The 26,691-nt window shown below is 41.7% G+C and overlaps 2 protein-coding genes across 2 annotated transcripts; one reads left to right on the plus strand and one right to left on the minus strand.

The window, feature by feature from the left end:
• Nucleotides 1-81: 81 nt before the first annotated feature.
• IKZF5 (IKAROS family zinc finger 5) lies at nucleotides 82-11,477 on the minus strand. Its single transcript, XM_072340880.1, has 5 exons — nucleotides 11,403-11,477; nucleotides 10,191-10,258; nucleotides 6,797-6,960; nucleotides 6,333-6,515; nucleotides 82-4,731 (listed from the first exon to the last, which is right to left on the minus strand). The coding sequence occupies exons 3-5, from the start codon at nucleotides 6,927-6,929 to the stop codon at nucleotides 3,782-3,784; spliced, it is 1,266 nt and encodes a 421-aa protein (XP_072196981.1). The 5' UTR covers nucleotides 6,930-6,960; nucleotides 10,191-10,258; nucleotides 11,403-11,477; the 3' UTR covers nucleotides 82-3,781.
• ACADSB (acyl-CoA dehydrogenase short/branched chain) lies at nucleotides 11,467-26,550 on the plus strand. The gene is made up of 11 exons (XM_072340878.1): nucleotides 11,467-11,572; nucleotides 13,555-13,717; nucleotides 14,471-14,571; nucleotides 15,344-15,550; nucleotides 15,974-16,144; nucleotides 17,924-18,049; nucleotides 18,422-18,514; nucleotides 20,235-20,324; nucleotides 21,942-22,079; nucleotides 22,649-22,748; nucleotides 23,254-26,550. Exons 1-11 carry the CDS (start codon nucleotides 11,531-11,533, stop codon nucleotides 23,322-23,324), a joined length of 1,302 nt encoding a protein of 433 aa, XP_072196979.1. The 5' UTR covers nucleotides 11,467-11,530; the 3' UTR covers nucleotides 23,325-26,550.
• The last annotated feature ends 141 nt before the right edge of the window (nucleotides 26,551-26,691 follow it).

Below are 26,691 nucleotides of genomic sequence, written 5' to 3' on the forward strand. Positions count from 1 at the left end.
CACCTTCCATCCCTTACCTCAAGTAGCCCCAGGCATGAGCAGTTCACCCACGTGCAACTGAAAGATGAATCACTGCAAGGCTTCATTAGAAAGTATTATTTTATTCTTACCTTACAAAAGCAAAGCTCCACAACATGAACTACACTAGGTAAGAGTCGAGTTATTTCAGAATTAAACCCTGTCGTTCTGCAAACATCCACTACACAGGAAAACTGAGCCGACGGTTCTAATGGATTTCATTCTTTGCATACAAAATACGCTCTTTACACTGAAATACGTATCATTAACAAAGCGGGTACTTAGAAGCACAGACACAAAGGTTGCTCAATGAAAAATGCTTCAGCAGGGTATATATTTTCCTGCACCACGTGCTGGAGGTTTTCAAAGAAGCTGAAAATTAAGAGCAAACTTGCCAGTGAAGACGTCTAAATTACATTCCCATCGTCCAGAGAAACAAAAAGCAAACAAGCAAACCCCCAAAACATCCTGGAACAGAAAATACAACAGATTGTTTCGCTAGGAAACGATGGCGCGCATCTCTGAGTTTTATGTCCCAATCAGCTTTATCTAAGCATTGTATCTGTGACAAACCAACCATTGCTGCTCTCTGTTAGCTGCTTTACAGTTGGTTTAAGTATTAACTGAGATAATCTACCACCATCTTCACGCTCGCTGGGTCATTCCTTCTCCAGGTACTGAGTCTGTAATAAGCGTGCTATAAATAATGCATGTTCAAGATACCAACAGGTCTGTAAAATAATCTATCACAACAAACCAACCCATTAACTTAAATGTGTTGCTACTACAGAAGCTACCAGAGTCAAGGTATGGGGAAAAAAACAGCTCAGCTCGTTCCCAGACTCCCCTGTGAATATGAGGTAAGATGCTCTCTACCGCCTTACTATACATTGGAGAAGCCAATGTGGAAAGGCTCACTAACCAAGGTCTTGATCCCATGGTTCCTTAAGGGAATCCCTCACTGACTGAAGGAGTAAGGCTTGAGCATGGCAACAGTCGGTCGTCCATCTTCCACTACTAGTTCTGTTCTTCATAGTAAACAGTATGTACAACAAAAGCAGTAGGGAAACACACCTTCCAAACCCACTCAGCAGTCAGAAGGAACTACTTACAGTCAGGGAACTGTTTGGCACAACGGAACACACAGTATTACATAGGGCCCCTTTTGGTAAGGCCATGCAGGCTCCCTCTCGCTACCAGCTCCTTCTCCTAGTGACCTTACTGCTCTACCTCTAATTACATGCAGGGGAATTAAGGTTCAGGAGTCACTGCACTAGACAGGAAGTCCATTCTGCTTATAGGCACTGTTGAAGATCAAGTTGAACTGGATTCAGAGCAGTGTAAAGAATGGAAGAACGCAATCACAGCGATCCCCCCGGTATCGAAGAGCGGAGCCACAAACCAAACCCGGCTGCTGTAACACACAGCTGGAAGGTTTTCCTTACAGCAAAGCAACCTGGAAAGTTTCCATGCAGCTGCCAGAGCCCAGCAATTAAAGACTGCACCATATATCCAAAGGTAAGAAAAAGGACCTCTATAAACTACTAATTGTAATGTATTTGTGGTTCTAACACTGTATAATTTAGCCACCTCTATGTGTCACCTTGGTGCTGTTCTTTGACTGGAAAGGCCACGTTACACAACCTGTACAGGAGCAATACCTTCCAAGTAGATTCCAATTCAGTCAGCTTCACCACAGCCTTTAAAATGCAAAAGGACACGTGGCTGTAGGTCCTCTGCATGCAGTTCATGCAAAGAGCTGCACTTTTGCTTCTGAAAAGAGATATTAGAGGATTATGATGAGTGCCATATGAAAAATGGATATATTCTCAGTTATACTGACTCACTAAAATGCATTCGAAACCAAGCCTGAAACCCAAACAGTAGATTAATTAGGGTTAAGTGTGTTCAGTTCCTGAACTCCTAATTCATTCCAATGAAAATCACCTCTGGTGCTAAAACTTGCAGGTTCTTTTTCCCCTCCGTATTGTCCTTAAACAGAAGGCCTTGGAGGCAATACAGCCCTGAATCTCCAACCAGTCTCTATTCAGATTGCAGACACTGGTTTCCAGAACATGAACAAAACCTTCTTGTAACAAAACATTTGGCTGCCATATTTTGCCTGATGGGAAAGGGGGGAATACATATAAGGGAGGCTTTAATTTGTCTCCCATGAGACAAACTAAGGTAAAAGTGCATGTCTAAGTATGGTAAAAGTAATGGTTCTTCAGTTTTTGAAGCATTACAAATACCTGTGTAACATATCAAGAGCTTTTATTAGTTCTACTCGGATGTTTCATATAAATTCCTATTAAAGTGTCTGTCCGTTAGTCTAGGTGCTTCTAAAGTAACATGTAAAGGCTTAAATAAACATGTGCAATGGAATTCACATACACCTTTGTGTACGTGTGCTATTAATCACGAATTAAATGTAGCCAGTCAGTGCTTCTTTGCCTGCCTACTACGTGAATACTTAAAAAACCCACCGAAACAAACCCAGCCCCGCCACAAACGCACCCTCAGCTCCTCTCCGTATTTCCAGCACACCAAAGGGACAACAAATGTTGGGGATGGATGCCAGACAAACTGACCTCAGCCCAAGTTTGCAGTGAACACGATTACGCAGCTTTCCAACAGCAAGGCAACCCACCGGCTGTCTCTCGGCCCAAGACATAACTGAGCGTTATACAGTCCTAACTCATAAACCTCTCGTTTCTGTTAGAACTTCCGTCAGCCGGACAGAAGTCGAGTTGTGCAAAAGACGTGTACAAATTGATTTAAGGCAGTTAATGCTGATCTGTGCTAGCACTGCAAGAATTGCCTCCTCTGACCACGGATACGGTTTTGCTAAGGGTACTTTTCAGCTTCAAATAAGGTGTCAGGTTTATTCCTTCTTCTTATAAGCAGTGAATGATTGGCTCTTAACTTTATTTCCCTACCAGAGTTTCACTCACGGTAACCTCTTATCTTCCAGTTTCATGGTGAATCATAGTATCATAGTATCGCGCGAGTTGGAAGGGACCTTAAAGATCATCGAGTCCAACTCCCGGGATTCGAGCCCTCTGTGTAGCAGAGCAGCAGTTTTACCCCTTGCACCACAGGGGGGATTCGAACCCGGGCCCTCTGGTGTTGCAAGCGGAGGTTCTAACACCGTGCACCACCGGTGAATCTTAACAATAATAGTTAAATTAGTGTTCTGAGTTTGGGCTATGCTAAGGAAAACCAGATTAATCTCATCAGGTTAAAGTGAGCTTTAAAATCAAATTCCATTTGTATGTGAAAGTTGCTTCTGTTTGTGTTTTAAATTTGATAGTAGCTACGGTTTTAGGGATAAAGCTCCAAAGCAACCACATCTGCCTCTGCAGTAACCTTTCATAGCTCGTGCTTAACATATTTTATCCTATCTAACCAATCTGATAATTCAACGTGTTGGGACGCTCTGTTTCTACATCTGTAATGTCTATGGGGATTTTAAGAGCAGGCGACTGAAATTTAGCAACCAAAACATCTTCGTACATTCCAGTTCTTATAATACTTTCCATGTGTTTTCTCTTTTTTTCTTCCCTCCTTTTAAAGGCTACATATAAAACAACCACCACATCTTATACAAAATTTCCCTGGCAAGCTTCATGACAACACAGAAATAAATTTGCCTCCTTCGTCCAATAGTTCAACGCCTATTTTCCTTATGGGAATGTGCAAGCATTCAGAAAGTATGAAAAATATATTGCAATATGTTAAAAAACTAAATGAAAGCATGTTCTCAATGTTGGCTGTGTTGACCTCTCGCAAAATGGCAAGCAAAGTCATACTTATTTTTACACTTGCACCCACATATGTTGCACTGAAAAGGATTTTCAAACCCATGACATCCCATGTGAATGGTATAAAGGATATTGTCCGCAAAATACATGTCACAGTGCTGGCAGTGATGCAGAAGCTGGGGGTCCTGAACAGGAAGGGTGGGAGCTGGAGTGCTTGGCTGGCTGTTACTTATGCTGGGAGTACTGGTGTGGGCGCTGCGGTCGCTGCTTGGCCCCGCCACCGGGCTGTAGTTCCTTTGGTTGTGTGCAGGCCGAGGATCCGGGCTGGTTGGAGATGAACTCTGAGCAATACTTGCTGACACAGAGGAAACTACAGCGGGTGTAGCGGGCTGCTGCATCATGAAAGGCTTTTCATCTTGGCAGGTAACAACGTCAGGAGAGCATCCTCTCTCATTTTGGTTTTCAGGTGGCAAGCTGGATAACTGTCCAGCTAACGTAGATAGCTGGTTTAAAGGATTATCGACCATGAGGTCTTGCGGATCTCTTGGCAACCCACCGGTCTGGGATGACTTAGTCATGTTCTCATAGGCTTCAGTCTGGATATTTGGGATTTCATGAGTGAAATCATTAAGGTAGTCTGGCTTGTGAACCACCATAGAAGGTGGACTCAAATTAATTAACGCTCTTCTGCTGTACCCCAAGTTGCTGGTCTTCTTCTGCAGAACCCCCCACATTTTCTTGCTACTTAGGGAAGACCTCGTACCCTTGATGGGCACCATTTTATGTTTACGCCTCCGGTGATGAGATAAGTTGCTTCTGTCACTGCAGCGGAAGGAACACAATTCACATTTGTATGGTTTTTCACCTGTATGTGATCGCATGTGAGCTTCCAGATGACGTTCGTAAGCAGATGCAAAGGGACACAAATGGCATCTGTGTGGCTTCTCACCTGGAAAATTAAAACAGATACTATGGCATCTCACAGAAGTCTTTCGTGGAAATAGCTAACTGAGTGCTGCTCACCAAATTGCTCACATTCAGCTTCAGAGTTGTTGCTAGTCTTGAGATTAGCTGGATATTTGGTGGAATAGTGCTAAACACCAGACAACTGCTCTCTCAGACCTGGTAGTCAGGTACTGTCCTCTCCAACTGCTTGAACTTTGTTCTTCTACTAGATGACATTTCCCACTAACGCTTCTGTACGTAATTAGAAAGCTTTCAAACAATTCTTGAAAGCTTTCGAACAATACCACACGCTGCCTTTGTAACATCACACTTTGGGCTCTTAATCCTCCTTCATGGATTGATATGAGTTCTGACTCCACATGTGGATAGTTAGAAATGCCTTTGGGGTGATTTGATGCATGTCCAAATGCTGACATGCCACCTTCCCTTCCTACCTAGAATGATACATCAGTTTCTAAACTGCTGTTGAATAACTTCCCATGCAAAATGTGACAAAATACCAAACAGAAGAGTGTGATCCTTCAGCCTTTAAGGTCTTTTGAAGCATTTCCTACTGATGTGAAAACAGGCAATGCAGTTCTTATTTCACTCTAAACTGGTGACACGGGAAAAGATCTGCAAGCCACACTGCAAGCCCTTAAACACAGCACAGCCAGTGAACCACTAACAGCACTGCTATTAAGAACCAGCATGAATTTAATTCAGAGTAAGTGACACTTAATAATAGTAGTATGGTCATGCTTGTGCCATAATTGCTTTGGTAGATAGCTTGCTGCACTTGCACATTATCCAGGACGCATCATCTGTTTACTAACATCTCTCTGAGCTACAGGTCAGCTCCCAGTTCCCTATTGTAATGCTGGTTCACTCACTGAGCTTTCATAGTCCATGCAATCCATGTCTTAGCCCTTTGCCACGCTTCCTCCCCACACTTCTGAGCAAAATAAAACAGAGGTCTTGGATCAACTTGCCTTTAAGTAGGACAATTTCCTTGATCAAATGAGTCATGCATTTACTCTCCAATTCTGGCAGCACTGAGAATGATCACCCTACACATAACGTTCTGCTCTTCCAGCATTTCCCAAAACATGAAGTCAGAGCAAAGATTTTACTTGAAACATATGAAGAACTGAAGGTTTTATGCATTGTTTGTCCTTCTTACCATCCTGAAGTTCAGGTCTGGGATGATGCTGACAATATTACATGCTACAGCCATGAGAAACAAGTCTGAATGTTAGGCAAGGCACAAACCCTAAGTGTCATGCCTCTCCCCGGAGAGGACTTTCCTGTTAACAGATGGTGCAGAGTCCACAGAACGACGATGATGTATGACATCTGATATTAGTAACAATACAACTTCAGCTATCCTGCTCAAGGCTCCCCATACACACAAAGCCAAGGACATCTCAGGAATCAGCAAACCCACAACACCAACTACAACAACAACAACAAGAGCAGGTTTATCTGCTGAGCAACTCAAAGAAATACCACACTGCTTGAAGATGACAGCTGCTCACATGCAAAATGTAACACTGAGTTAACATCACAGTGCCTCGCTGTGAAGTACTGTAGAGTATTTCATACCTGTATGAATTCGGATATGTTCTATCAGCCTTGCTGTTCCTTTGCTGGCATAGTTGCAGTAGCGACACTTCAGTTTCCCATCAAATGTCCTTTCAAATCCATCCACTAACATTCCTGAGTTTTCATCCAGTGAAACTTCAACAGAAGGATGATCCAGCCCATTCTGATCACCTTCAGTCCCAGCTGTGAATAATACAACAGATGTTTCAATAGATAATCTCTGTTATTACAGCTCTTGTGCCATGAGAATATGCCAGATATCTCTGCTTCCATATGCCCTTGCTCATCAAACACACAGAACTATCAGAACAAACCCTAACAAAGATAAGGGTACACAAACATCCTCTATGATGTAAAACCTATTGCTTCCACACAACGGTAGTCGCATGCACAAGTATCCAGAGTGTAGACTGTGCTGTCATTCCCCAAAATCCAAAGTGTTGATAGAACTGAAGTTCGCTTACCTCCCTGAAGAGTCTCTGCTTCCTTGTCTCCACTAACAGATCCAGAAATCATATTCACATGGTGAGTCTGCTGTGTAAGATATTCCTGAAAATCTTTGACAAAGTCCAAAGGTTCTGGCTTCTTTTCACCCATATTCCCTCTTTAAGTTTACAACCTCTTGTGCCTAGAAGGAAAAATACGTTCACATCACAAGTTCCACTGCATTTAAAAGCATTCATAAAACCCAAGTTTTTTATAGGGAGGGACTCCTTTTATCACATATCATGCCTAAAAACATAAATGGACAACCATAATTTCAGAATCTTAATAGTCCCTCTATGTAATAGGTTTGAGGGCCTGGTACATAAGGGAGAGGTGAGGATGTGGTAGGAGGTCTACCTGCAAAGTTGTCTAGGGTGAGGCAGTCAACTCCACACCCTAAGACTGCCTCCACAAGGAAGGAAAGAAGGGTAATGGTCGCCGACAACTCCCTTATGAGAGGAATAGAATGCCCTACATGTCAAGCTGACCCTACCCACAGGGAGGTGTGCTGCCTCCCTGAGGCCCAGGTCAGGGATATTAGAAGACCGCAGTCAGATCCACCCCTCTGATTGATAATTACCCTTCATTAACAGTTCAGGTTGGCAGTGATGAGGTCAGTGGCAGAAGCCTAAGGATTATCAAAAATGATTTCAAAGGACTGATTTTATTCTATGACAAGGTGAACCACTTAGTGGATGAAAGTAAGGCTGTCGATGTGGTCTACTTGGACTTCAGTAAAGACTTTGACACTGTCCCCCACAGCATCCTCATGGAGAAGCTGACTGTCCATGGCTTGGAGAGGCGTACGCTCTGCTGGGTGAAACACTGGATGGATGGCCAGGCCCAAAGAGTTGTGATCTCACTGTGCTTACAGTGAGAGCGGGGTTGGTCTCTTCTCACTGTTGACAGGTGACAGGACACGGGGAAATGGCCTCAAGTTGCACCAGGGTAAGTTTAGGTTGGATATCACGAAAAACTTCTTTACAGAAAGGGTTGTTAAACACTGAAATAAGCTCCCCAGGGAGGTGATTGAGTCACCATCCCTGGATGTGTGTAAAAACCATTTGGATGTGCTGCTCAGGGACACCATTTGGCAAAGGGTTGACAGTTAGAATAGTATGGTCAGGTTGTGGTTGGACTTGATGAGCTTTAAGATTTTTTCCAACATGAGCAATTCTATGATTCTCTGATTCTATTCTATTCAGCACCTGGCCTGATGGCTGCTGATGGGTATCACCTGTCTCAAAGGGGGAAACAGATTCTTTTGCCCAGGAGCTAGCAGGCCTTGTAGAGAGGGCTTTAAGCTATACATATATATATATGAAGGGGGAAGGGATTAAAACTTATGACTTAGTTGCCATTATGGAAACATGGTGGATTGCTCCCAGGACTGGAGTGCTGCAATGGATGGCTACAAGCCCTTCAGAAAGGAAATGCAAGGAAGGAGGTGTGGTGGTATAGCTCTCTCTGTTAAGAGAGTGCTTTGATGTTACTGAGCTTGTGGCTGGGGATGATAATGTTGAATCCTGATGGGTAAGGATCAGGGGAAGGGCTGACAAGGCAAACATGCTGGTGGGGGTCTTTTATAGACCACCTAACCAGGATGAAGAGACAGATGATGTGTTCTATGAGCAGCTGGCAGAGGTCGTGTGATCACCAGCCCTTGTTCTCATGGCGGATTTCAACTTCCCTAATCTATTCTGGGAATACAACACAGCACAGAAGAAGCAGTCTACTAAGTTTTTAGAGTGTGTGGAAGAGAACTTCCTTCTGCAGCTGGCGAGAGAGCCCAGCAGGGGAGGTGCCCCGCTAGACCTGCTGCTCTCAGAGAAGGTCTGGTAGGAGATGTGGAGGTCAGAAGCTGACTTAGAGTGACCATGAAATGGTAGAGTTCTTGATTCTTGATGGAGCCACGGGAGGGGATGGCAAAACTTCTACCTTCGGCTTCCAGAGGGGAGATTTTGAATTGTTCAGGAGACTAGTACAGAGTGTCCCTAAGGATTTGGTCTTGGAGGGTAGAGGGGTCCGAGAAGGCTGGTCACTCCTCAAGAAAGAAGTCTTAAAGGTGCAGGAACAAGCTGTCCCCCTGAGCCACAAGAGGAGCCAGCAGGGAAGAAGACCAGCATGGATGAACAGAGAGCTTTTCCTGAGGCTCCAGGAGAAAAAAGAGAATCTTCCCATGGAAGAAGGCAGAAGCTGGCAGCCCATGGCTTGGACAGGTACAATCTCTGCTGGGTAAGGAGCTGTCTGGAGGCTGAGCTCAGAGAGTGGTGGTGAATGGAGCTAAATCCAGCTGCTGACCGGTCACAAGTGGTGTTCCCCAAGGGTCAGTGCTGGGCCCTGTCCTCTTCAATATCTTTACTGATGACCTGAATGAGGGCATTGAGTGCACCCTCAATAAGTTTGCAGATGACACCAACTTGGCAGAGTGTTGAACTGCCTGGGAGTAGCAAGGCCCTACAGAGGGATCTGGACATGCTGAATCACTGAGCTGAAGCCAACGGGATGAGGTTCAAGAATACAAAGTGCTGGGTCCTGCACTTTGGCCACAACAACTCAAGGCAATGCCACAGGCTTGAGACAGAGTGGCTGGAAGACTGTGCAGAGGAAATGGACTAGGGGTACCAGTCAATGCTTAGCTGAACATGAGCCAGCAGTATGCCCAGGTTGCCAACAAGGCCAATGGCATCCTGGCTTGTATCAGAAACAGTGTTGCTAGTAGGAGCAGGGAAGTGATCGTCACCCTGTACTCAAGTCTGGTGAGGCTGCATGTTGAGTACTGTGCTCAGTTTTGGACCCCTCACTGCAGGAAAGATGTTGAGGCCCTGGAGAGTAGGGCAACTAAGCTGTGAGGGGTCAGGAGCACAGGCCTTATGAGGAGCAGCTGAGGGAGCTGGGAATGTTCAGTCTGCAGATGAGGAGGCTCATCATCACCTCACTGCTTCCTATAAGTACCTGAAGGGAGACATGAGCTTCCTGTTCTGCAGTGGTCTTAATGCACTTTATTGTTATGCATTGAAATAATAAAACCACTCACCAGAAGCCATGCTCTTTTTTTTCTGGGACTGTAAATGGCAAATCTTTAAAGTCTTACTTTGCAATGAATTTGTGAATACAGAAGTCAGGCTTGAGTGGAAAGAGGAAAATGGGTCAGCTCTTTGTTTTCCTATAGTTACTACACAAGGCATGAGGTAAGCTGCGAAAACTCAAGTTATGAATTCAAAACCATCTTCAACAATGATGCCTTTCAAAATCATTTGCATGCATTAATTCACTTTATGTATCCATAAACCTACGTAACCAAAACTACTGTTGTCATTAGCACTGTTCAATTAAGTTTTGACTACATCGTTACATATCAGTTTTGCATACCCTTTTCTTTTGGTGTCACCAGCCTGATGTAAGCTTAGGTCAATTTGTGTTCCATTTGTTGGTGTCTCCTGTAATGACAAGAAAAAAGACATCATGGCATGAATTATAGGTATGAAAGGGGTGTACAGGACCATGTAGCACAGTGATGACCAGGCTTCCTTCTAGCAAGGAAATCAGACTGGGAAACCATAATGCTTTGGGGACGTTCCTTTCTCTATGTCACCAATTCAGTTTGCAGGGAAGAATGATAGTACATCAGACTACTGCAAACCAGTAAATGCAATTTTAATTATTAGCACCCGAGCACAGCAGCTCACATTTCATGTATTCAAATGAGCCAAGCGTGTCGGGCACTCAGTTCTACCTGTAAAGGTTTTCACAGGCAACACACACCTTTGATAGCTGAGAGTAGAACATGGATTATTGGCCTGCTTTGTGTGGCACTGGCTGCAGTGCTACATGCTAAGCTTACGGTAGACAAAGTGCTGTAGAACACGAGTGCTCTTACCCACACCTGTGTCCTAATCCCTACATGTTGAGTTTCCATCCAAGCAAAACACACTTCAGTGGAAAGCAAAAGGATCTTACAATTATTCCAGTTGGAAGGGACCTCTAAAGGCCATCAGGCCCAGCCCCTGCAGTGCACAGGGACACCCATAGGGACACCCATAGGGACACCCACAGGGACGCCCACATCTCCATCAGGTGCTCGGATCCCATCCCCTGACCTTGGCTGTCTGCAGGGACGGGGCACCATCCATAAAAACCCAACACATCGTACTTCAGGAACTGTGGCTGCGGGAGAGCAGCGTGTCGGGGCTAACAGCACACAGGGTTAACAGCACACAGGGCTAACAGCACACATCTGTGTCCCAATTACTTGCAAGGAATCAGAAAGGAAATAAAAGAAGAAAAATAAAGGGGTGTGGCAGAAGAGCCGCCCGTCACACCCTCATCTCCTCCCGTATATAACGAACGGAGGCCGAAGGCCCCGACCGGCGGCTCCCGCTGTCCGCAGCGCTCCGGCCCCTCAGCAACGCCGTCTCACAGCCAACCGGCCAGGGACGGCGGAGCGGCCGCGCAACCGCCTTCCGCGCGAGGTGGCCGCGCCGCCTCACCCCTCCGCCTGCCCCTCAGCTCGCAGCCCGACCCCAGCGCTCGGCCAACAGCCCGGACGGCCGCACGGCCGCGGAGCTGGCAGCCCCCACTCACCGCCGCCGCCCCGCGCCGCGGCCGCCCCCTTCCGCCGCCGCCGCCATGTTTGTTGTGCCGCCCGGCGCCCTCCCGTGTCGCGCGAAATCTCGCGAGACAACGCGGAAGGGGGAGGGCGGCGGGCCGGCATGGCGGCGGCGGCGGGAGCCTGGCTGAGGAGCGGCGCTAAGGTGATGCTGAGGGCCGACCGGTCGGTGGTGGTGAGGGAGAGGGCTGAGCGTTCCCCGGTTCGGAGCGGGGAAGGCGGTACCTCAAAGCCGTCGCAGTTGGGGTTCTTTTTGGCTGTTGGAGTGCCGGAGCGGGTCGTTCTACCTCCCTGACAGCACCATCCAGCCTGGCCTTGAATGCTTCCAGGGTTGGGGTATCCACAGCCTCACAGGGCAGCCTGTGCCAGTGCCTCACCGCCCTCACAGCAAAGAATTCCTTCCTAATGTCTGGTAACAATCTGCCATCTTCCTGTTTAAAACCATTTCCCCTTCTTCTGTCACTATTGTTCCTGTGCAAGGTTCCTCCCCCAGCTTTCCTGTAGTATTCATGTATTGGCATTTTAGGTTGTAAAACCTATAACAGCCAGGCATGGTGAGGTGAAGGTAAGAATTGAGATAAGAAGTCATGTTATAAGCAGCTCAGCAACTATGTTTCAGTGTGTGGTTTTGGTAGGGCAGGCAGCTGGAGCCCCTTGGCAGCAGCATACACTGCCGTGCCCACAGAAAGAGGAGGAAGCAGTGAGGCAATACTGAGGCACCTGAGTAACATTTCTGCATGTTAAATGCTATCTGAGAACATAAAACTCATATGTCTGAATGACTTCTAAGAATAAAACTATACATGTTTGGGTTGGGTGTTTTTTTTTAAGCCTATGTGTTACATTCAAAACTGATTGCGTCTATGTTGTGTTGTTGCTCGGGGTGAGGCAGATCTGTGGGTTACCATGTGGGCTCCACATCAGGGCTGTTCTGGTGATATGAAGTAACCCTGTTGTGTTCTTAGAGCACCAAGGAAGGGAAATGGACTCAGGCTTTAAGTACTAACTTTCTCCAAGCCTTTGGCATTGTTACCAGGAGCCTGCTGCAGTACACTGAACTGTTGGCTTCTTACCTCAGCCACTGTAGCCCCATGCACTTTGCTAGTCCTTGCTGAGCTGCTGATTAGCCAAGCTCGCCCAACTGCCTATTTTCATTTGAGAAAAGTCGTTATATTTTTCTCTGTGGTTGACGAAATATGCACATCCCACTTTGAGTGGGGCAGAGGGTGATGTGTGTTCAGTGATGTGTTCGTTTGTGTGGTCAGTAGGTCCTTTACATTAACCTGTTAATTTTTTGAGCCAGCTCATGTTTGCTGTGTTAATTCCGTTCCCTACTTGAGTGTTTCTTCAAACAGAAAGTAGTTCATAGAGATGCAAAACTCATTCTATCACATTATCTCTGTCTGCTCAGCTGATGCTCACGGTGTGTAGTTTGCTCCCAAAAGCTGCACTGTCTGTGCTGCTCATTTTGGTGACTTCCCAGATCTTAGCATGCATGTTTAGCACAGTTCCCCCTGCAGTAAAATAACTGTGTAATACCTCTACTCACTGAGGTGGATGCTCACTGCTTCTTGATGTCATTTGAGGTTGTTTTATATCATGGATGAACGAAGGGATGCTTCTGAGAGGGGTGAGGTTAATCACTCAGGTTTACTTCCTTCCTGTACTTGTTAAGTAAATCGACCAACCACGACATGTTAATGATTAGTTACAGAGTACTGCCAACATGCTAGCTGTAGGATTTAAACTACATAGAAGCCTGGTGCTTGGATTGTGAAACATTGTTTTACGTGTATCGTATTTGAGTAATTCAGTTAAAATGTACATTTATTGCTATGAATGTTGCAGAGCCTTCCTTAAAAGCAAGTGCTGTCAGCAGGCTTTATTTGCTGCAAACATCAGAATGGACTAAAACAAATGATTTCAAGTATATTTTGGAATAACATTGTGTTTTAGTTTCGGTTTAATAGATGTCAGAAAATAGAGTGTAAGTTGTTTCCTATTCTGTTACTGACGAAAAACACTGGTTAAAACTGTAGTTTTTTCAATTAAAATTAAAGCTACTCAATATTTAAGTAGTCCATAGACATGAATTCTGTTCTGATGTTCTGTATTTATTGTCAACAGCTGAAAAGAAATGTGCCAGCGTACTTGGCTGCCTCTTGGAGGGCTTCTCCATGTGTCTATAGATCCTTCAAATCGGAACCTATGCCCAATGTGACAACTGATAGACTCGTCTGTGCTCCACTGCAAACGTTCACTGAAGAGGAGACGATGCTGAAAAATATGGGTACCTGTTTTCTGTGTGGTTAAAACTCAGGAAGGCATAGCTAGGAGAATGCAGTGTTGTTTTGGTTCTTCTTCCGTGTTACCGGAGCACAAGTGCACATGCCATAGTGCAGTTTACTCTGCGTGAGTAAATATTAGCTGTTTGAAACTGTCGCTGCTGCAGCAGTGAAATTGCCTGGTGTTGTCTCATGCCCTTTCAGAAGTGCTTGGTTCAGCTGTGGGTCACTGCTCCAGCTGGTTGACAGAGGTTTCACCTGTCCCCAGGTGGTGACAGATGCGGTGTGTGCCTGTAATGCAGTCAGGCCTGCATGAGAAAGACTTCAGAGCAGAGGGGTCAGAGTGAGAACCTGCATATCTACAAGAGGTTTCTAAGGCTCAGGTTGAACAGGAACAGCCTTACTTATCATCTCATACACTCAACGTGTGTTAAAGCCCTAAGTCTGCTCAAGTGAGAAGTTGAATTTGTAGATACAGCTAACAAAATAAGGGGCCTATTGGGAATATTTCTCTTGCCCCCTTCTCCCCCCCTTTTTTTTAATCTATAGAAGTATTTGTTTTGGTTCACAAGCTTGTAACGTGAATGATAATTGAACACTGTGGTACATTACTTTGTTTCACTTCTTGTCTTATAATTAAATGATTTGGGAGTGTCAGAACAGAGGCATAACCTCTCAGAAATACCATGTGACTGCTACAGTGCTCCTCAAGTAGAGTGTTAGAATACTTACGTGCTTTCTTTATTCTTTCATTGCAGTGAAAAGATTTGCTCAGGAATGGGTTGCACCTCTGGTACAAAAAATGGATGAGAATTCGAAAATGGAAGACTCCGTAATAAAGGGATTGTTTGAACAAGGGGTCTGCACATTTTTACTTCATTATTTAGTCAAAAAGCAGCACCACTACTATGAGTTTCTAACTGTCCACTTTTCAGATTCATAGATTAAAAGACTGTGAGAGATAATTCAGTTGAGATAATGAACTGTTGGGAATTTTGGATTTATCAACAAAAGGGCAGTTTTGTTTTCTTTTTTAATCTCTCTCCAGCTTTTACTGTGATATTCTTTCAATCTGTCCCATTCTTGTACTGCATTCTTCAAATTATCTTTGAGTTCTTTATCTTTACCATCTTTTTTTGTTTGTTTGGATAAGAATAATTGCATGCAACACTGGGACCAGCATATCTGTGTCACTGGACAAGGGCATTGAGAGTCTTCCATGTCCATATCAGGCAGCCACAGGAGATTGTGTTGCAAGTAACCTGTTTATCATTCCTGCATTCAATTGTAGCCTTTCCTGTTATCAAACCTAATGCTCGTCTATGATGAAAACATCATTCTGTACAACGGCAACTCTAAATGATGGACTGACATTGAAACTGCAGAGTGTCGTTGGGCCTCTGTTCTGCTTTTGTGACACAAGTTGTCAACTTGCACGAGTTGACTTCTGACTTCTGTGATACATTTTTTAGTTTGTAAAGGGTATTGAAAGGAACTACATCTTTTAGGAAGGACATGGAAATGCTGATATGTTGTAGCCTTTATCTTAATCTTTTAAGTACTGGCTTTGGCGAGCAGGTTGACGAGAACTCATGAGGAAGACTGATATATTTGCATCTTTTCCATTTCAGCTGATGAGTATTGAGCTCGGGGAAGAGTATGGAGGAACTGGAGCTTCACTTTTCTCCGTCATATTGGCAGTAGAAGAATTGGCCAAAGTTGATCCAGCTGTAGCTCTCATGTGTGAGCTCCAAAATACACTGACTAATAGGTTGTTTACCACATATGGAACAGAAGAACAAAAGAGAACCTACTTGCCTAGGGTGTCTAAAGATACAGTGAGTCAGCATCTCATATTACCATAATATAGGATGGTTTTCAGAAGTTACATAATATTAGTGGTTGGGTGGTTGGTTTATTTTTCCCCCAGTAACTAAATGGGTGACTGCAGCAGTGGAAAAGGTCTTTGTATGTGAACTTTGAAACATTTGTTAGATCTGAGAGCTGTGTTGGTAGAGAGATGTCCTGTCATCACTAGATGAGAGGAAAGGGTCTCAGTGCCATTAAAATTTAACTTGCTGTGGAAAAAATCTGTAAAGCAGTTGGCTGTCAGAGACATGAATATCAATGGCGTTTCTATACCTGAAACTTAGTTACTTTGAGGTGGTAGGTTAAAAGGTTTGAATTCAAGAGGCTTGTGCTTGTTGATAACTGTTTTTGTTGCGGAATTCCTCAAGTGAATTTTTCCCTTCACTTGACAGATAGGCAGTTTTTGCCTGTCAGAGGCTGGATCTGGCAGTGATGCTTTCTCTTTGAAGACTCGTGCTGAAAAGAAAGGAGACTACTATATTATCAATGGCTCAAAGATGTGGATTTCCTTAGCAGAACATGCAGGGATTTTCTTTGTGATGGCAAACACAGACCCTGCCTCCGTAAGTTGGTAAAGAATACTGTTGTTTTCAGTGACAGGTGATGATATATGATGCTGTGACGTTTATATTAATAATCTGATGTTAAAGGCTAATATTCTTTGCACCTTTTCCAAGGCTTTAAAATGTTTTCCAACAAAAACAGGGGACTTGCTGAGCAATTTAATTCCTTCCACCAGGGAAAATAAAAATGCCAGAATCAGAATTGCTTAGATGACGAGCACAGCATGCATTGGTCTTCTTCTGAGTAACAGAAGAACAGGTTGTTTGTGACACTTCCTGGCCCAACAGACAAGTTGCTGTTTTGCAAGGCAAAACAGAGCTTAGGCTACAGGCGCTCAATAATTAACAAGCACACAGTAGTAAAGTTCAGGTTTAAAAAACAAAGAAGAAAACCAAACCCATATCTGAATATTCATGTTTCGAGTTCTGTTATTTACTAGTCTGGATATTGGTGTGAAGACTCAGAAATATCGACTGCAAGCTTTAAAGTACAACCGTGCCACAAAGTAGAGGGAATCCAATACAAAACTAAATTATTTAGTTTTGCCTTATAGTCTGGAGTTGTTACTGTGTGTAGCATTTTGAAGGCATGTATTGTCCTGTTAAACTTAGAAATTTGATTTTGCATTAATATTCAAGAAGGAAATTGAAAGTTGTTGATTTTTAACCATTAGCTGGCAGTTAACAGCAGTGTATATAAGAGAACAGGCTGCTATAGGTTTGTATACCATTAACTCTTTAACTCACAGTGCACTACTTGAAGTTATGATGTGGAATACTGATAACAGAAATCATAAAGCCAAGGCAGAGAGGAAGGAGTTGTCTTCTCTTTAATAAGGACGCAACTCTTCCACAAGAACTGCAATACTTTTCCTGTCTCACTGTACCAGCTATCAGGAATCACTGCTGTATTCCGGCAATCTAAGATTTCAGCTGTGAAAGCTGTAATCTCGTGCATAGAGGTGACAGAATTTAGACTAACTGTACAGTCTGTGTACTGTCACATGCGTTATTGAGTGTCCTGTCCAAACTGTGATCTGAATACGTACAACAACCACCTGAATGATTTCAGAGTGCTGTACAAAATATGTTCCCACTACTTCTTGAAAATGAAAAGGCAGTGATATTCATGTTCTGCAGACTAGAAGCATAAGATGAATGTGCTTAGCAATCCTGGATGTCCATTCAGGGCTTTTATAGTACTTATACTGAACTTTGAATATTCAGACACAGTTCCCAGTGATAACAGTCTCCTTGGTGAGCATTCTTACTATGGGCAGCCTTAAAAAGAAGTGAATATTTGCAGCCTTTGAAGCATAGCTGGAGTGGTTGAACTTAACTAAAAACTTGCGTACTGTAGAATATTCTGAGAGATGGGTTTAGAGCTGTTATTCATTTGTCCACTTGAGCCTAAACACACCCTCTGTGTGGCAGCTCACTGCTTAAGTGTGGCGTGTTCCAACACAGCATTAACTTGCTTCCCTGGTGACTTCCAGTACAGACAGGCACTGTGATCCCATTCCGTTGGCATAATACTGGTTTCCTGTCCTCTCAAGAGAACTCCCAAAATTATTCTATTTTCCTCATGGAATATTTTAATAGAATTGTTTGCTTTGACTTGTGCTGAACTGTAATTAGTAGATATGAGGTGCAGATGACAACGCCAGTGTCTTATTTAGTGTTAAGCAGGTATTAAATGTCAGTATCGGAATGTGATACTTATATAAGCATTTGGTAATGCTAGTATAAAATAACAGTTATTTTCTTAATTCATCCTAGGGATACAAAGGAATTACCTGCTTTATAGTAGATCGTGACACAGAGGGACTGCATATAGGCAAGAAGGAGGATAAGCTTGGTATCAGAGCATCATCTACTTGCCCAGTAACATTTGAAAATGTTAAGGTATTGTAAGCTGTCTAGCTATTGAAGTATAATTTGTGCATGATTTGAGCTTACTTACATGTAAGGAAAGAACATTAACTGAATTTCCATTATTTTCTCCCTTTTTCCCCATCATTGCTGTTACAGTCATCCCTATTTCTCAGAAATACTCAGGCAGACTGAGTTTTAAGTTCTAAACTTTGATACCATTTTTCCCACTTGAGTTTATAATCAGAGAATGTTCTGATCAGATCTTTTTATAAGCAGATGGTTGGTTTATAGGGGAAATTTATAGGGGAAATTAAACAAAGTGTACAGTGATTCACCTGTGGACATTTCCAGCAGTTGCAAAGCAGGATAGAACACAAATAATTGAGTGATTTTATTCCTTAGGTTCCTGAGACAAATATCCTTGGGCAGATTGGGCAGGGCTACAAGTATGCGATTGGAATGCTGAATGGTGGCAGAATAGGGATTGCTGCACAGGTGAGTAATGTTGTTTAATGCTGAATGCAACCAATATATAACTTTCAATTTGGATTGAACCTTCCAAAGTATTATTGGCCAATAAGAATAAACAATTTAGGAGATACTTTGTTAAAAACTATATTGCCACTAGATGTCACTGTCCCTGTGTCTAAATTGCAGTAATAGACTGAAACAACTGCAGATGATAAAATCCTTTCTGTGACATAAGCAATACATTTAAACATATTAAATAACAATTAGCTTGTCTTGTTGATTAACCTATAGATTCAGAAATATTTCAACCTTTTTTTCTCTCTTTGTATTAATTTATGTTTTGAAGACTAGATCTCTGGGTAATATACCGTACAGAAATGTATTATATTAATATTTCTCGTTGTGATTGGATGGGATTACCAAATGTGACCTCAGGCTGACTAATGCTTCCCCGGTAGCATTTGTTTTCAAGTTAACTTCTTTTTGAAATAAGTACAAAGTTTTTTTTGTAGCAGAAGTGCCCTGCTTCAGTGTTGTGTTTGAAAGCTGTGTCTTAATGGCATCTTCAAGAAACTGTTTGCTCATCTTGGAGGTTTTTCCAAGTGCCACATTTTGTTGTAAACTCACTTTGGATCTCAGACTGCTGGTGATTTCAGTAGAAATCAGATACGGCCTTATAATAAAAGAGCTTATGGCAAGTTTTGGCTTTTTTTTTTTTTTTTTTTCCTGTATTTTTGAATTTTCTTCCTAAAAACTGATGTTTTCTTGATATTTTGCTGTGGTTGTGCTGTGTAGGGTGTGATGCATCTGTACTACCTGATCCTCCTTTACCTTTTCCTCCAGCTTGCAGCCAGACCTCTGAATAAGCACAGCAGGAACAGTGGTCCTTCTAAAGCTTAGACTGTTCACCTGACAGCATGCTATGTTGCTAAATGCCTTTCCATCATTTCTGAAAATCATCTCTGATTAAACTTGGCCAGATATGGCATTTGAAAACTGGAGCCATGGGCCCAGTTATTCCCAGAGACATAAATAATATAGATGCTCTGTCAGTAAAATACATAGTCTAGAATTTAACTTCATTACTTCAAGTTACACTTATAGCCTAATTAAAAGTTAAGGTCAGGTAGTTGTTATATCTTAGTTACTACTTTTTTTGGTAAATGGTGAGAAATAGACTTGAATGAACGAGAAGAGCAGTTTTAAAGCCCTGTAGTATTGAATTTAGTTTTGCAGTGCGATAGGCTTAAAAGATAATTAGAATTATATAAAAATATCATTATGGCTGTGAAAACAGTTTCAGACGGTTTTAGTGCAAGGTAGATGTGTATATTGTTAGAGGTGCTGAAGCTGATGTACTTAGTTCATTTGCATGGGTTTATTCAAGACGGCAATAAATATGCCAGTGTAGCTAATGAGTGAAGTACTGCATTATTTTCTTACGTTCTTTCCTCACACCCTTTTTTGTAGGCATTGTGTTTTTTTATTCAGTTATCTTAATTGAATAAGGAGTAAATGTCTGAAGTGTGAGTAACTGTAAAACTGTGTTCAGATTCTGCGTAGAACCTTCATAATATTTTGAGTTTGTTTTAACAATCATTAGATAGGAAGAAAAAGTTTCTCTTAAGCAGCAGGCCTTTTACAAAGGGGAACTACCTGACTGGAAGATGACTCTGTGCTCTGATCTCTGTAAGGTGCAATCATTAATCAGCTAATTTTTGCTGAATCTTATCTTTTTTTACAGATGTTAGGGCTGGCACAGGGGTGTTTTGACCATGCAGTTCCATACACAAAGGAGAGAGTCCAGTTTGGGAAACACATCTTTGATTTCCAGGTACTTGTTAATGGGCTCATGAGTTTTTTTTCTAAGATAATAGCAGTGATCTCAGTAGGTGAAGTTCATAAAATGAGTTACCTGATTTTATTTATATATATAAATAAAATATAATTATATATACATATTATATATATTATATATATATAATATGTATATATATTATATATATATATAATTTGTGCTTGATCTTCTGTCATGCCTCCTCCATATTTGAGAAGAAATTTTCAGAAGGATTTTAGGGAAGCATTCATCTGCCATTGGAAATGCATCAATTCAGTGTTTTTTTTTTTTCAGAAGGCATGTAAATCATTTGTAATTTTGGAGCAGTAGTGTTGTAAATCGTTTTGCTTGATAGTCTATTCACTGCTTCGAAAAAATACACACTGATTTTAATCTCACCGTATGTTGAGCACATTTTATATGCTTACATGAGGTGTAGGGGAAGGCCTTTTCCTGGAGACGCTGGGTAACGTAGCAAGATGAGGAACACTGGTTGAGTTATCATATTTCCTGTGTTATATAAAGACATTTAGTTTTCATGATACTATCTGTATCTTAAAATGAAAGACTCTTTGTTGCAAAATATGATGTATAGTTTAAGAAGGATGATGTATAATTGTAATTACCGTAGTAATTTTCTTGTTAAAAGAAACCTACATCTCAACTGAAGGGAAGGAACGTTAATGCTACTGGTAATTTGTATGAATTTTAAGAAGCACCCAGAGATATTTAGAAAATTGTTGAAACTGTGTCTTTCAAATGGGAAATTGAATTTTGTAATTGCCAAATTATTTCATTACTTTGACCTGCCTTTATGTTTCTGCTATATGTTTCTGCAGATCTTAAGGAGCAGTGTTAATGTTCTAATAAGATGAAAGATTTCATTGTGTTTTAGGTGCAAGTTAGGCTATTTAAATATTCATTTTCAATCATCATAATGTTTGTATCTCTTTCTGTAATCCTATTCTTCTTTAATACCTGCCGTTTAGCGGTGAATTTCATCACCGTTTTCCATCCTCTTGAATCCATTCTTCAGTGACACCCTCTACTTTCTATGCCACTCATAGCTTTTGTCTCATGGTTATTGTGCGTGGGAAGAGGTAGTTGTTGCCTTAGTAGTTCTCCATTTTATTTAAGAAGCTCCTTTCATGTCTTTTTCAGTTAAGCTTCATGAGAGAACTACATGTGTTAATATGACTATTCTCAATAGATGGCTGCAAAGTAAATATACCACTTTGACCAACTCTTGTCACTACACTGCTGAGCAGGATGTTGCCATTTGGCTGAGATGTCTTTGGTACTCATGGGTTCTAATAGTTGACTCTGCCTGTCCAGTCTGGCAAGAAGTCCCCCTGTACTTCTGAATCCAAGAAGAGGGAAGGAGAAAGAGAGTGCAGTTCCTAATAGAATAGCAATAGTGGCTCAGAGACTTCTCAGATCTGTTGTCACAAATGCAGAGCCATGCAGAATTACTGGTCTATCTGGATTACTTTTTTTTTAATCTTATTTTTGACTGCAGATATGTCCTTTTATGTAGAGAAAGGGATTCTTGCTAGAAATTTCACTTGAGTACTAAAACTTAATTCTGTCTGACTCGCGATGTGCTTATTACAGGCAATGCAACATCAGATAGCTCAGGTGGCCACACAGCTGGAGGCTGCAAGGCTCTTGACCTACAATGCAGCCCGTCTTGCAGAAACAGGAAAGCCATTCATAAAGGAGGCGAGCATGGCCAAATACTATGCTGCAGAGGTAACTTACAGTTTTCAATTCAATATGTTTATTTCACTGCTGATTGCAAGTTTCTTCCATTACCAAACATGCAGTTATTATGTCATGTTTTGCTGTGAAAACTGTAGCTGCATTTCTATCTTCTGACATTAAAAGAGAAAGTGAATTTGTATTTTGAGTTACCTAGAGAGACTTCATTCTCTCAGGATTCTTTTTGTGGCTGGGGAAATAAGTGATTCAACTTAGCTGGTCCACAACTGTGATGCTTAATGTGATTCAGAACTGCATCACTTCTGTTTCTTTTTAATTGCTATTTTGCATATTTCTGCTAGTCTGTTTCATAGGGTGTCATATGAACCACTGTAGTAATAGTGAATTCTTGATGTTCTCTGATGTGGAAGAATGTTCTTGTTCTAAAATAACTTGCGTTAGATGAATAGAGAAATAACAATCTGTCATTTTCCCACTTATACTGGTTACTGTTCTAATTACTGTTTGGTCTTCACTTTTAATGGCTATAAAGCATAAAGTATGGTGCTGGCTACAAGGTGTTGAATCCTGAAATAGTAACAATGAAACTGTCTTCATAGGTTGCAACAATAACAACTAGTAAATGTATTGAATGGATGGGTGGTGTTGGATTCACAAAGAGTTATCCAATAGAAAAGTACTATCGTGATTGCAAAATAGGTGAGTGATAACCTCTAAACAGATGTTTTTTGTTGCATTGGTATCACTATACTTTGGACACGAATGGCTGGTTTTTAAGGGAATTTTTTTCCCTTAGAGCTGTAATCAGCACTGATTAAATTTCTTTGTATGTAGTCTCTGGGTTAAAGATCTGGATCTATGTAGAATTTCATGAAGGTTTCCTTGTTGACCAGTATAACTGCTGAGCCTAAGGGTTTGTCATTGCTACCGATTGCTGATATGTTGATGGTTAGCTTTTTGTCGGTTATCTAGGAATTGGTTTTCATGGAAATTTCTTGTCATTCTCTTGTACCAAAAGAAAAGCTTTTTGATTGTCCCAGATAAGATACGAACATCTACATGAATGTTAATTCTAAAACTTGCTTAGTAAAGCTTCACTTTGTAATTGTAAGTATCCTAGCTGGACTGTTAGGGTAATATATTGATAAATTGATGTACTCACCGTGATTTTATAGACTCCTAACTTTTTCTGTTCTAATTTCAGGTACAATATATGAAGGAACTTCAAATATCCAGTTGAGCACCATTGCAAAAAGCTTAGCACAGGAGTACTGAAAGCGGAAGAACTTTGTGACTGCTAACAGCAACCACTTCACTCAGCATTAATCATTAACTACAGGTGTTTGGTGACTGTACAAAATCCAAAGCGATATCATAAATAAGAATGCATCATCAGAGACAAAATCACAAGGAAAACAGTGAATTCTGCATTTGGGGACAGCGAATGTGTAAATCATGCTAGATCATGAATTCCACATTCAAATCTAAATCTTGAGTTAAAAGCATGTGAGCTGAAATTATTTGGTTGCTTTAAGTTACACAAACGGTGTGTGTCTGAACTTCGAGATTTTGAAGTGAAACAAGAGAAATTTTTAAGTTGCCTGATATAAAAGCTTCTGTTCAGCTGCGTGAGGGAGAGGAAAGGTCACTTTGTGTGCAGCCAAACTGTTGCACTGTGTAACGCTTCGGTTTGTTCTTTATGCCTTTTTTTAGCATGGGGTATGAGGAGAGCTGTTTGGAAATAGGTAAAGGGGATGGTTTTCCTCTTTTGAGGAGTGATGTCTGTGGAGCTGCTGTAATTGGAGTAATTTTTTTTTGTCAGCCTTTAGTGTGTCCTTAAGTGTATCCTGGTAATTAAGCCCTTCCAACCCCAGTCTGTAGAATTGAAAGGTGGATAATGTCTGCCTCCCTTTCCAGCATTCTCAGATGTTAAGGGTTTAAATCTAAGAGGCTATTTATGGATATCCTTCTATAAAAGGTTGAGTTGAAATCTCTGTGAAATGGGGTTAAAAAGCTCTACTGGTTCTTCAGAAAGACAGAGATATCACAGCATTCCTATTATCTAGCTTATAGCACCTCGCAGCAGCCTTTCCATGTTCAGTATGTGTTATCAACTTCAGTCCTCAGAACCTTCCTAAGAGTTGTGGAGGGGACTGTTAATTTGTGGGGGGGAAAATCATGGAAGTTAGTGGTTTCTCTGCAACCGCTAAGAGACAGTTATCCTCACTGGAGAGAGAGGGAGGTAATTTCCTGCAGATGAATTTGCTGTTTTGTCCCTCTCTGTTTACTTTAAAATTAAACATTTCATTTACTTCTGAGGACTCTTCAGCGTTGGGGAACTAATTAGCTTAGAGTCAAGAGACTGAAAGTTTATATAATTATATAATTGCTGTAACTGGCAATTTGTTTCAAGTGTTTTGGGTAGGGAAAGATTGGTTTTCTGTTTTGGCCAGCTTAGAAGGATCTCATTTTTTAAAGCTTCCTAGTCTCTTATGTGTAACTTTGAGTGGAGCTTAGAAAGTTAGGATCTGAAACTCACAGAGAATGTTCTGGCCAGCTGTGGAAAAGGGCCCTTAATAGTAGGTATGTTTTGATAAACACACTGCAGTGCCTTATACAAAGAAAGAAGAGAGGGAAAAAACATCAGTTCTTACACTTGCTTTTAGCCTCAAAGGGAAGTAGCTATTTTAATCATAGGATCATAGAATCACCAAGGTTGGAAAAGACAAAAGATCATCCAGTCCAACTATTCACCTATTACCAATAGCTCCCACTAAAATGAATGTCTTGCCCCATATATGCTCTTTGCCTTGTTGACAGGCAAAGAATGAATGTGATAATTATGCCAAATATAAAAGCACTTTCCGTATGAGTTTGTTTAACAGCTTTGGGATTTTCAAAAGTTCAGGAGAAGGAGGGTAGACTAGAGAATTCCTGAGAGTTTCTTCCATGTATTTTGTTGTTACATTTTGGGTTGTTTGCAGACTTTCTTTCAGATGCTAGACTACAGGTAAGACTATGGACACTACAGTGACTAACAGCAGTTACTCTGCTCAACATAGGCATCTGTGAGACTGCGCTGATCATAATCTTGCTATAAATACTTGAGTGTCCTTGATTGCTATGATGCAATGTGCTAATGTGAGAGGCTGTCCTCGGCTGCTCCAGCCTGCTTTGCTAACACGAGTATCAGCAGAGATCAGGTTTTGATTTGTACTGTTTAACGGGCCTTGTAGTGCAAGGCAATATCTTAGCTTGGCTTCCTTAGTTTTGTGTGAGGCTACAAAGTGGGTGATGGTACTTAACTGACTTAATATAGTGCTAAAAGCAAACACTTTATTAAGGAAAGCGCAGAGCTCCTTGAAGGACTGCTTAGGGCTGGATATTCAGCCTCATGTCAAAGGACTGTCTCTGTGTAGAACTGTTAGGTGTCTATTTAAAATAGGAAAAAAAAAAAAATCAAGAAAAAACTCGTAATGCTGTGATTTCTTGCAGTCTCAACTTGGCTGCTATGCTTTGGAAAACTGCCTGAACAGCTTCATCAGCAACTCAACAGTTCTTCTTAGAAAAGCCAAGTCAGTCTTTCAGCTAGTGTTATGTCTGAGTGTTTCGTGTCTCTGTTCCATATGCTGTGTTCTCCAAATTCTTTCTTTTTGAAAGAAATGAATGCATTTTATTTCTGTCTACAAGATTTTGTGGAGGAATATGCGCACAAGTCAACTTTAACCACCAGGTTTCTTCCCAGAATCCATTTTTTCCTTAAAAAGGGCACACATCACTTTGTCAGCATTGGCATTTGGCCATTTACTCTGGGAAGAGTTTGTTTGATCCTCTTAAGCCTGCTTCCCTGGCTGCACTACTGCAGCTGTTTGTTTAGTAATAGGGTGTGCTCTGTTGTCCAGGAGCTATTAAGAGCTGCCTGTAGCCCCCACCCCTGTTGAGTCTGGACATGCATTTATGCACTGTCGTAATTTGCACTTCTGCACTTGGTTCTGTTGAGCATGGGACTGTTAATTGTGGTTGGATCAGTAGGTGTGGGGCAGCAGAGCTGCCGTGGTGAATGTTACAAGGCTTTCTGTGATGAGGGTAGGACTTAAAGCTGCTTCATACACAATATGTAATTGTATCAGTGAATTTCCCTGTACGTGTCCTTCGTCATTTCAGCCAGTCTCATCTATTACCTTGGAACAACATCTTCAGTACTCGAATGCTAAATCTGGACTGGTTAGAAGGAAAAACCTTTGAGAATGCATTAAAAAGTGCCTGGATTTGATATCTGACTAGATATAATGCTAATCTTGTGTATCAGCTGATGGTTCTCTAGTTATCTGTCATTCAAATGTTTAAATTGCAGTTTTTGTACTGAGGCAGAATGAATCTTCTGTCGTATTTCTTTCGTATCACTCCGGTTTGTGATGAAGCTCTGACACAGGTATCCACAGAAAGCTTTAATTGTTGTCTGGAAAATACTCAAATATAACCTTTTATATGATGTTTCTGATGCTGTTGTTTTTTCTTTCATATTTTCTTTTCCCTACGTGAAGATTGTGTTAGAAAAGGATGATGTGAAATACAGAGTAATTGTTCCACGGGAGCTTTTCACTATGTAAAGAATTTTCTAATTAACATGATATTGCTTTTC

The sequence above is a fragment of the Excalfactoria chinensis genome, chromosome 6 (genome assembly GCF_039878825.1).
Source record: "Excalfactoria chinensis isolate bCotChi1 chromosome 6, bCotChi1.hap2, whole genome shotgun sequence".
Taxonomy (NCBI): Eukaryota; Metazoa; Chordata; class Aves; order Galliformes; family Phasianidae; genus Excalfactoria; species Excalfactoria chinensis.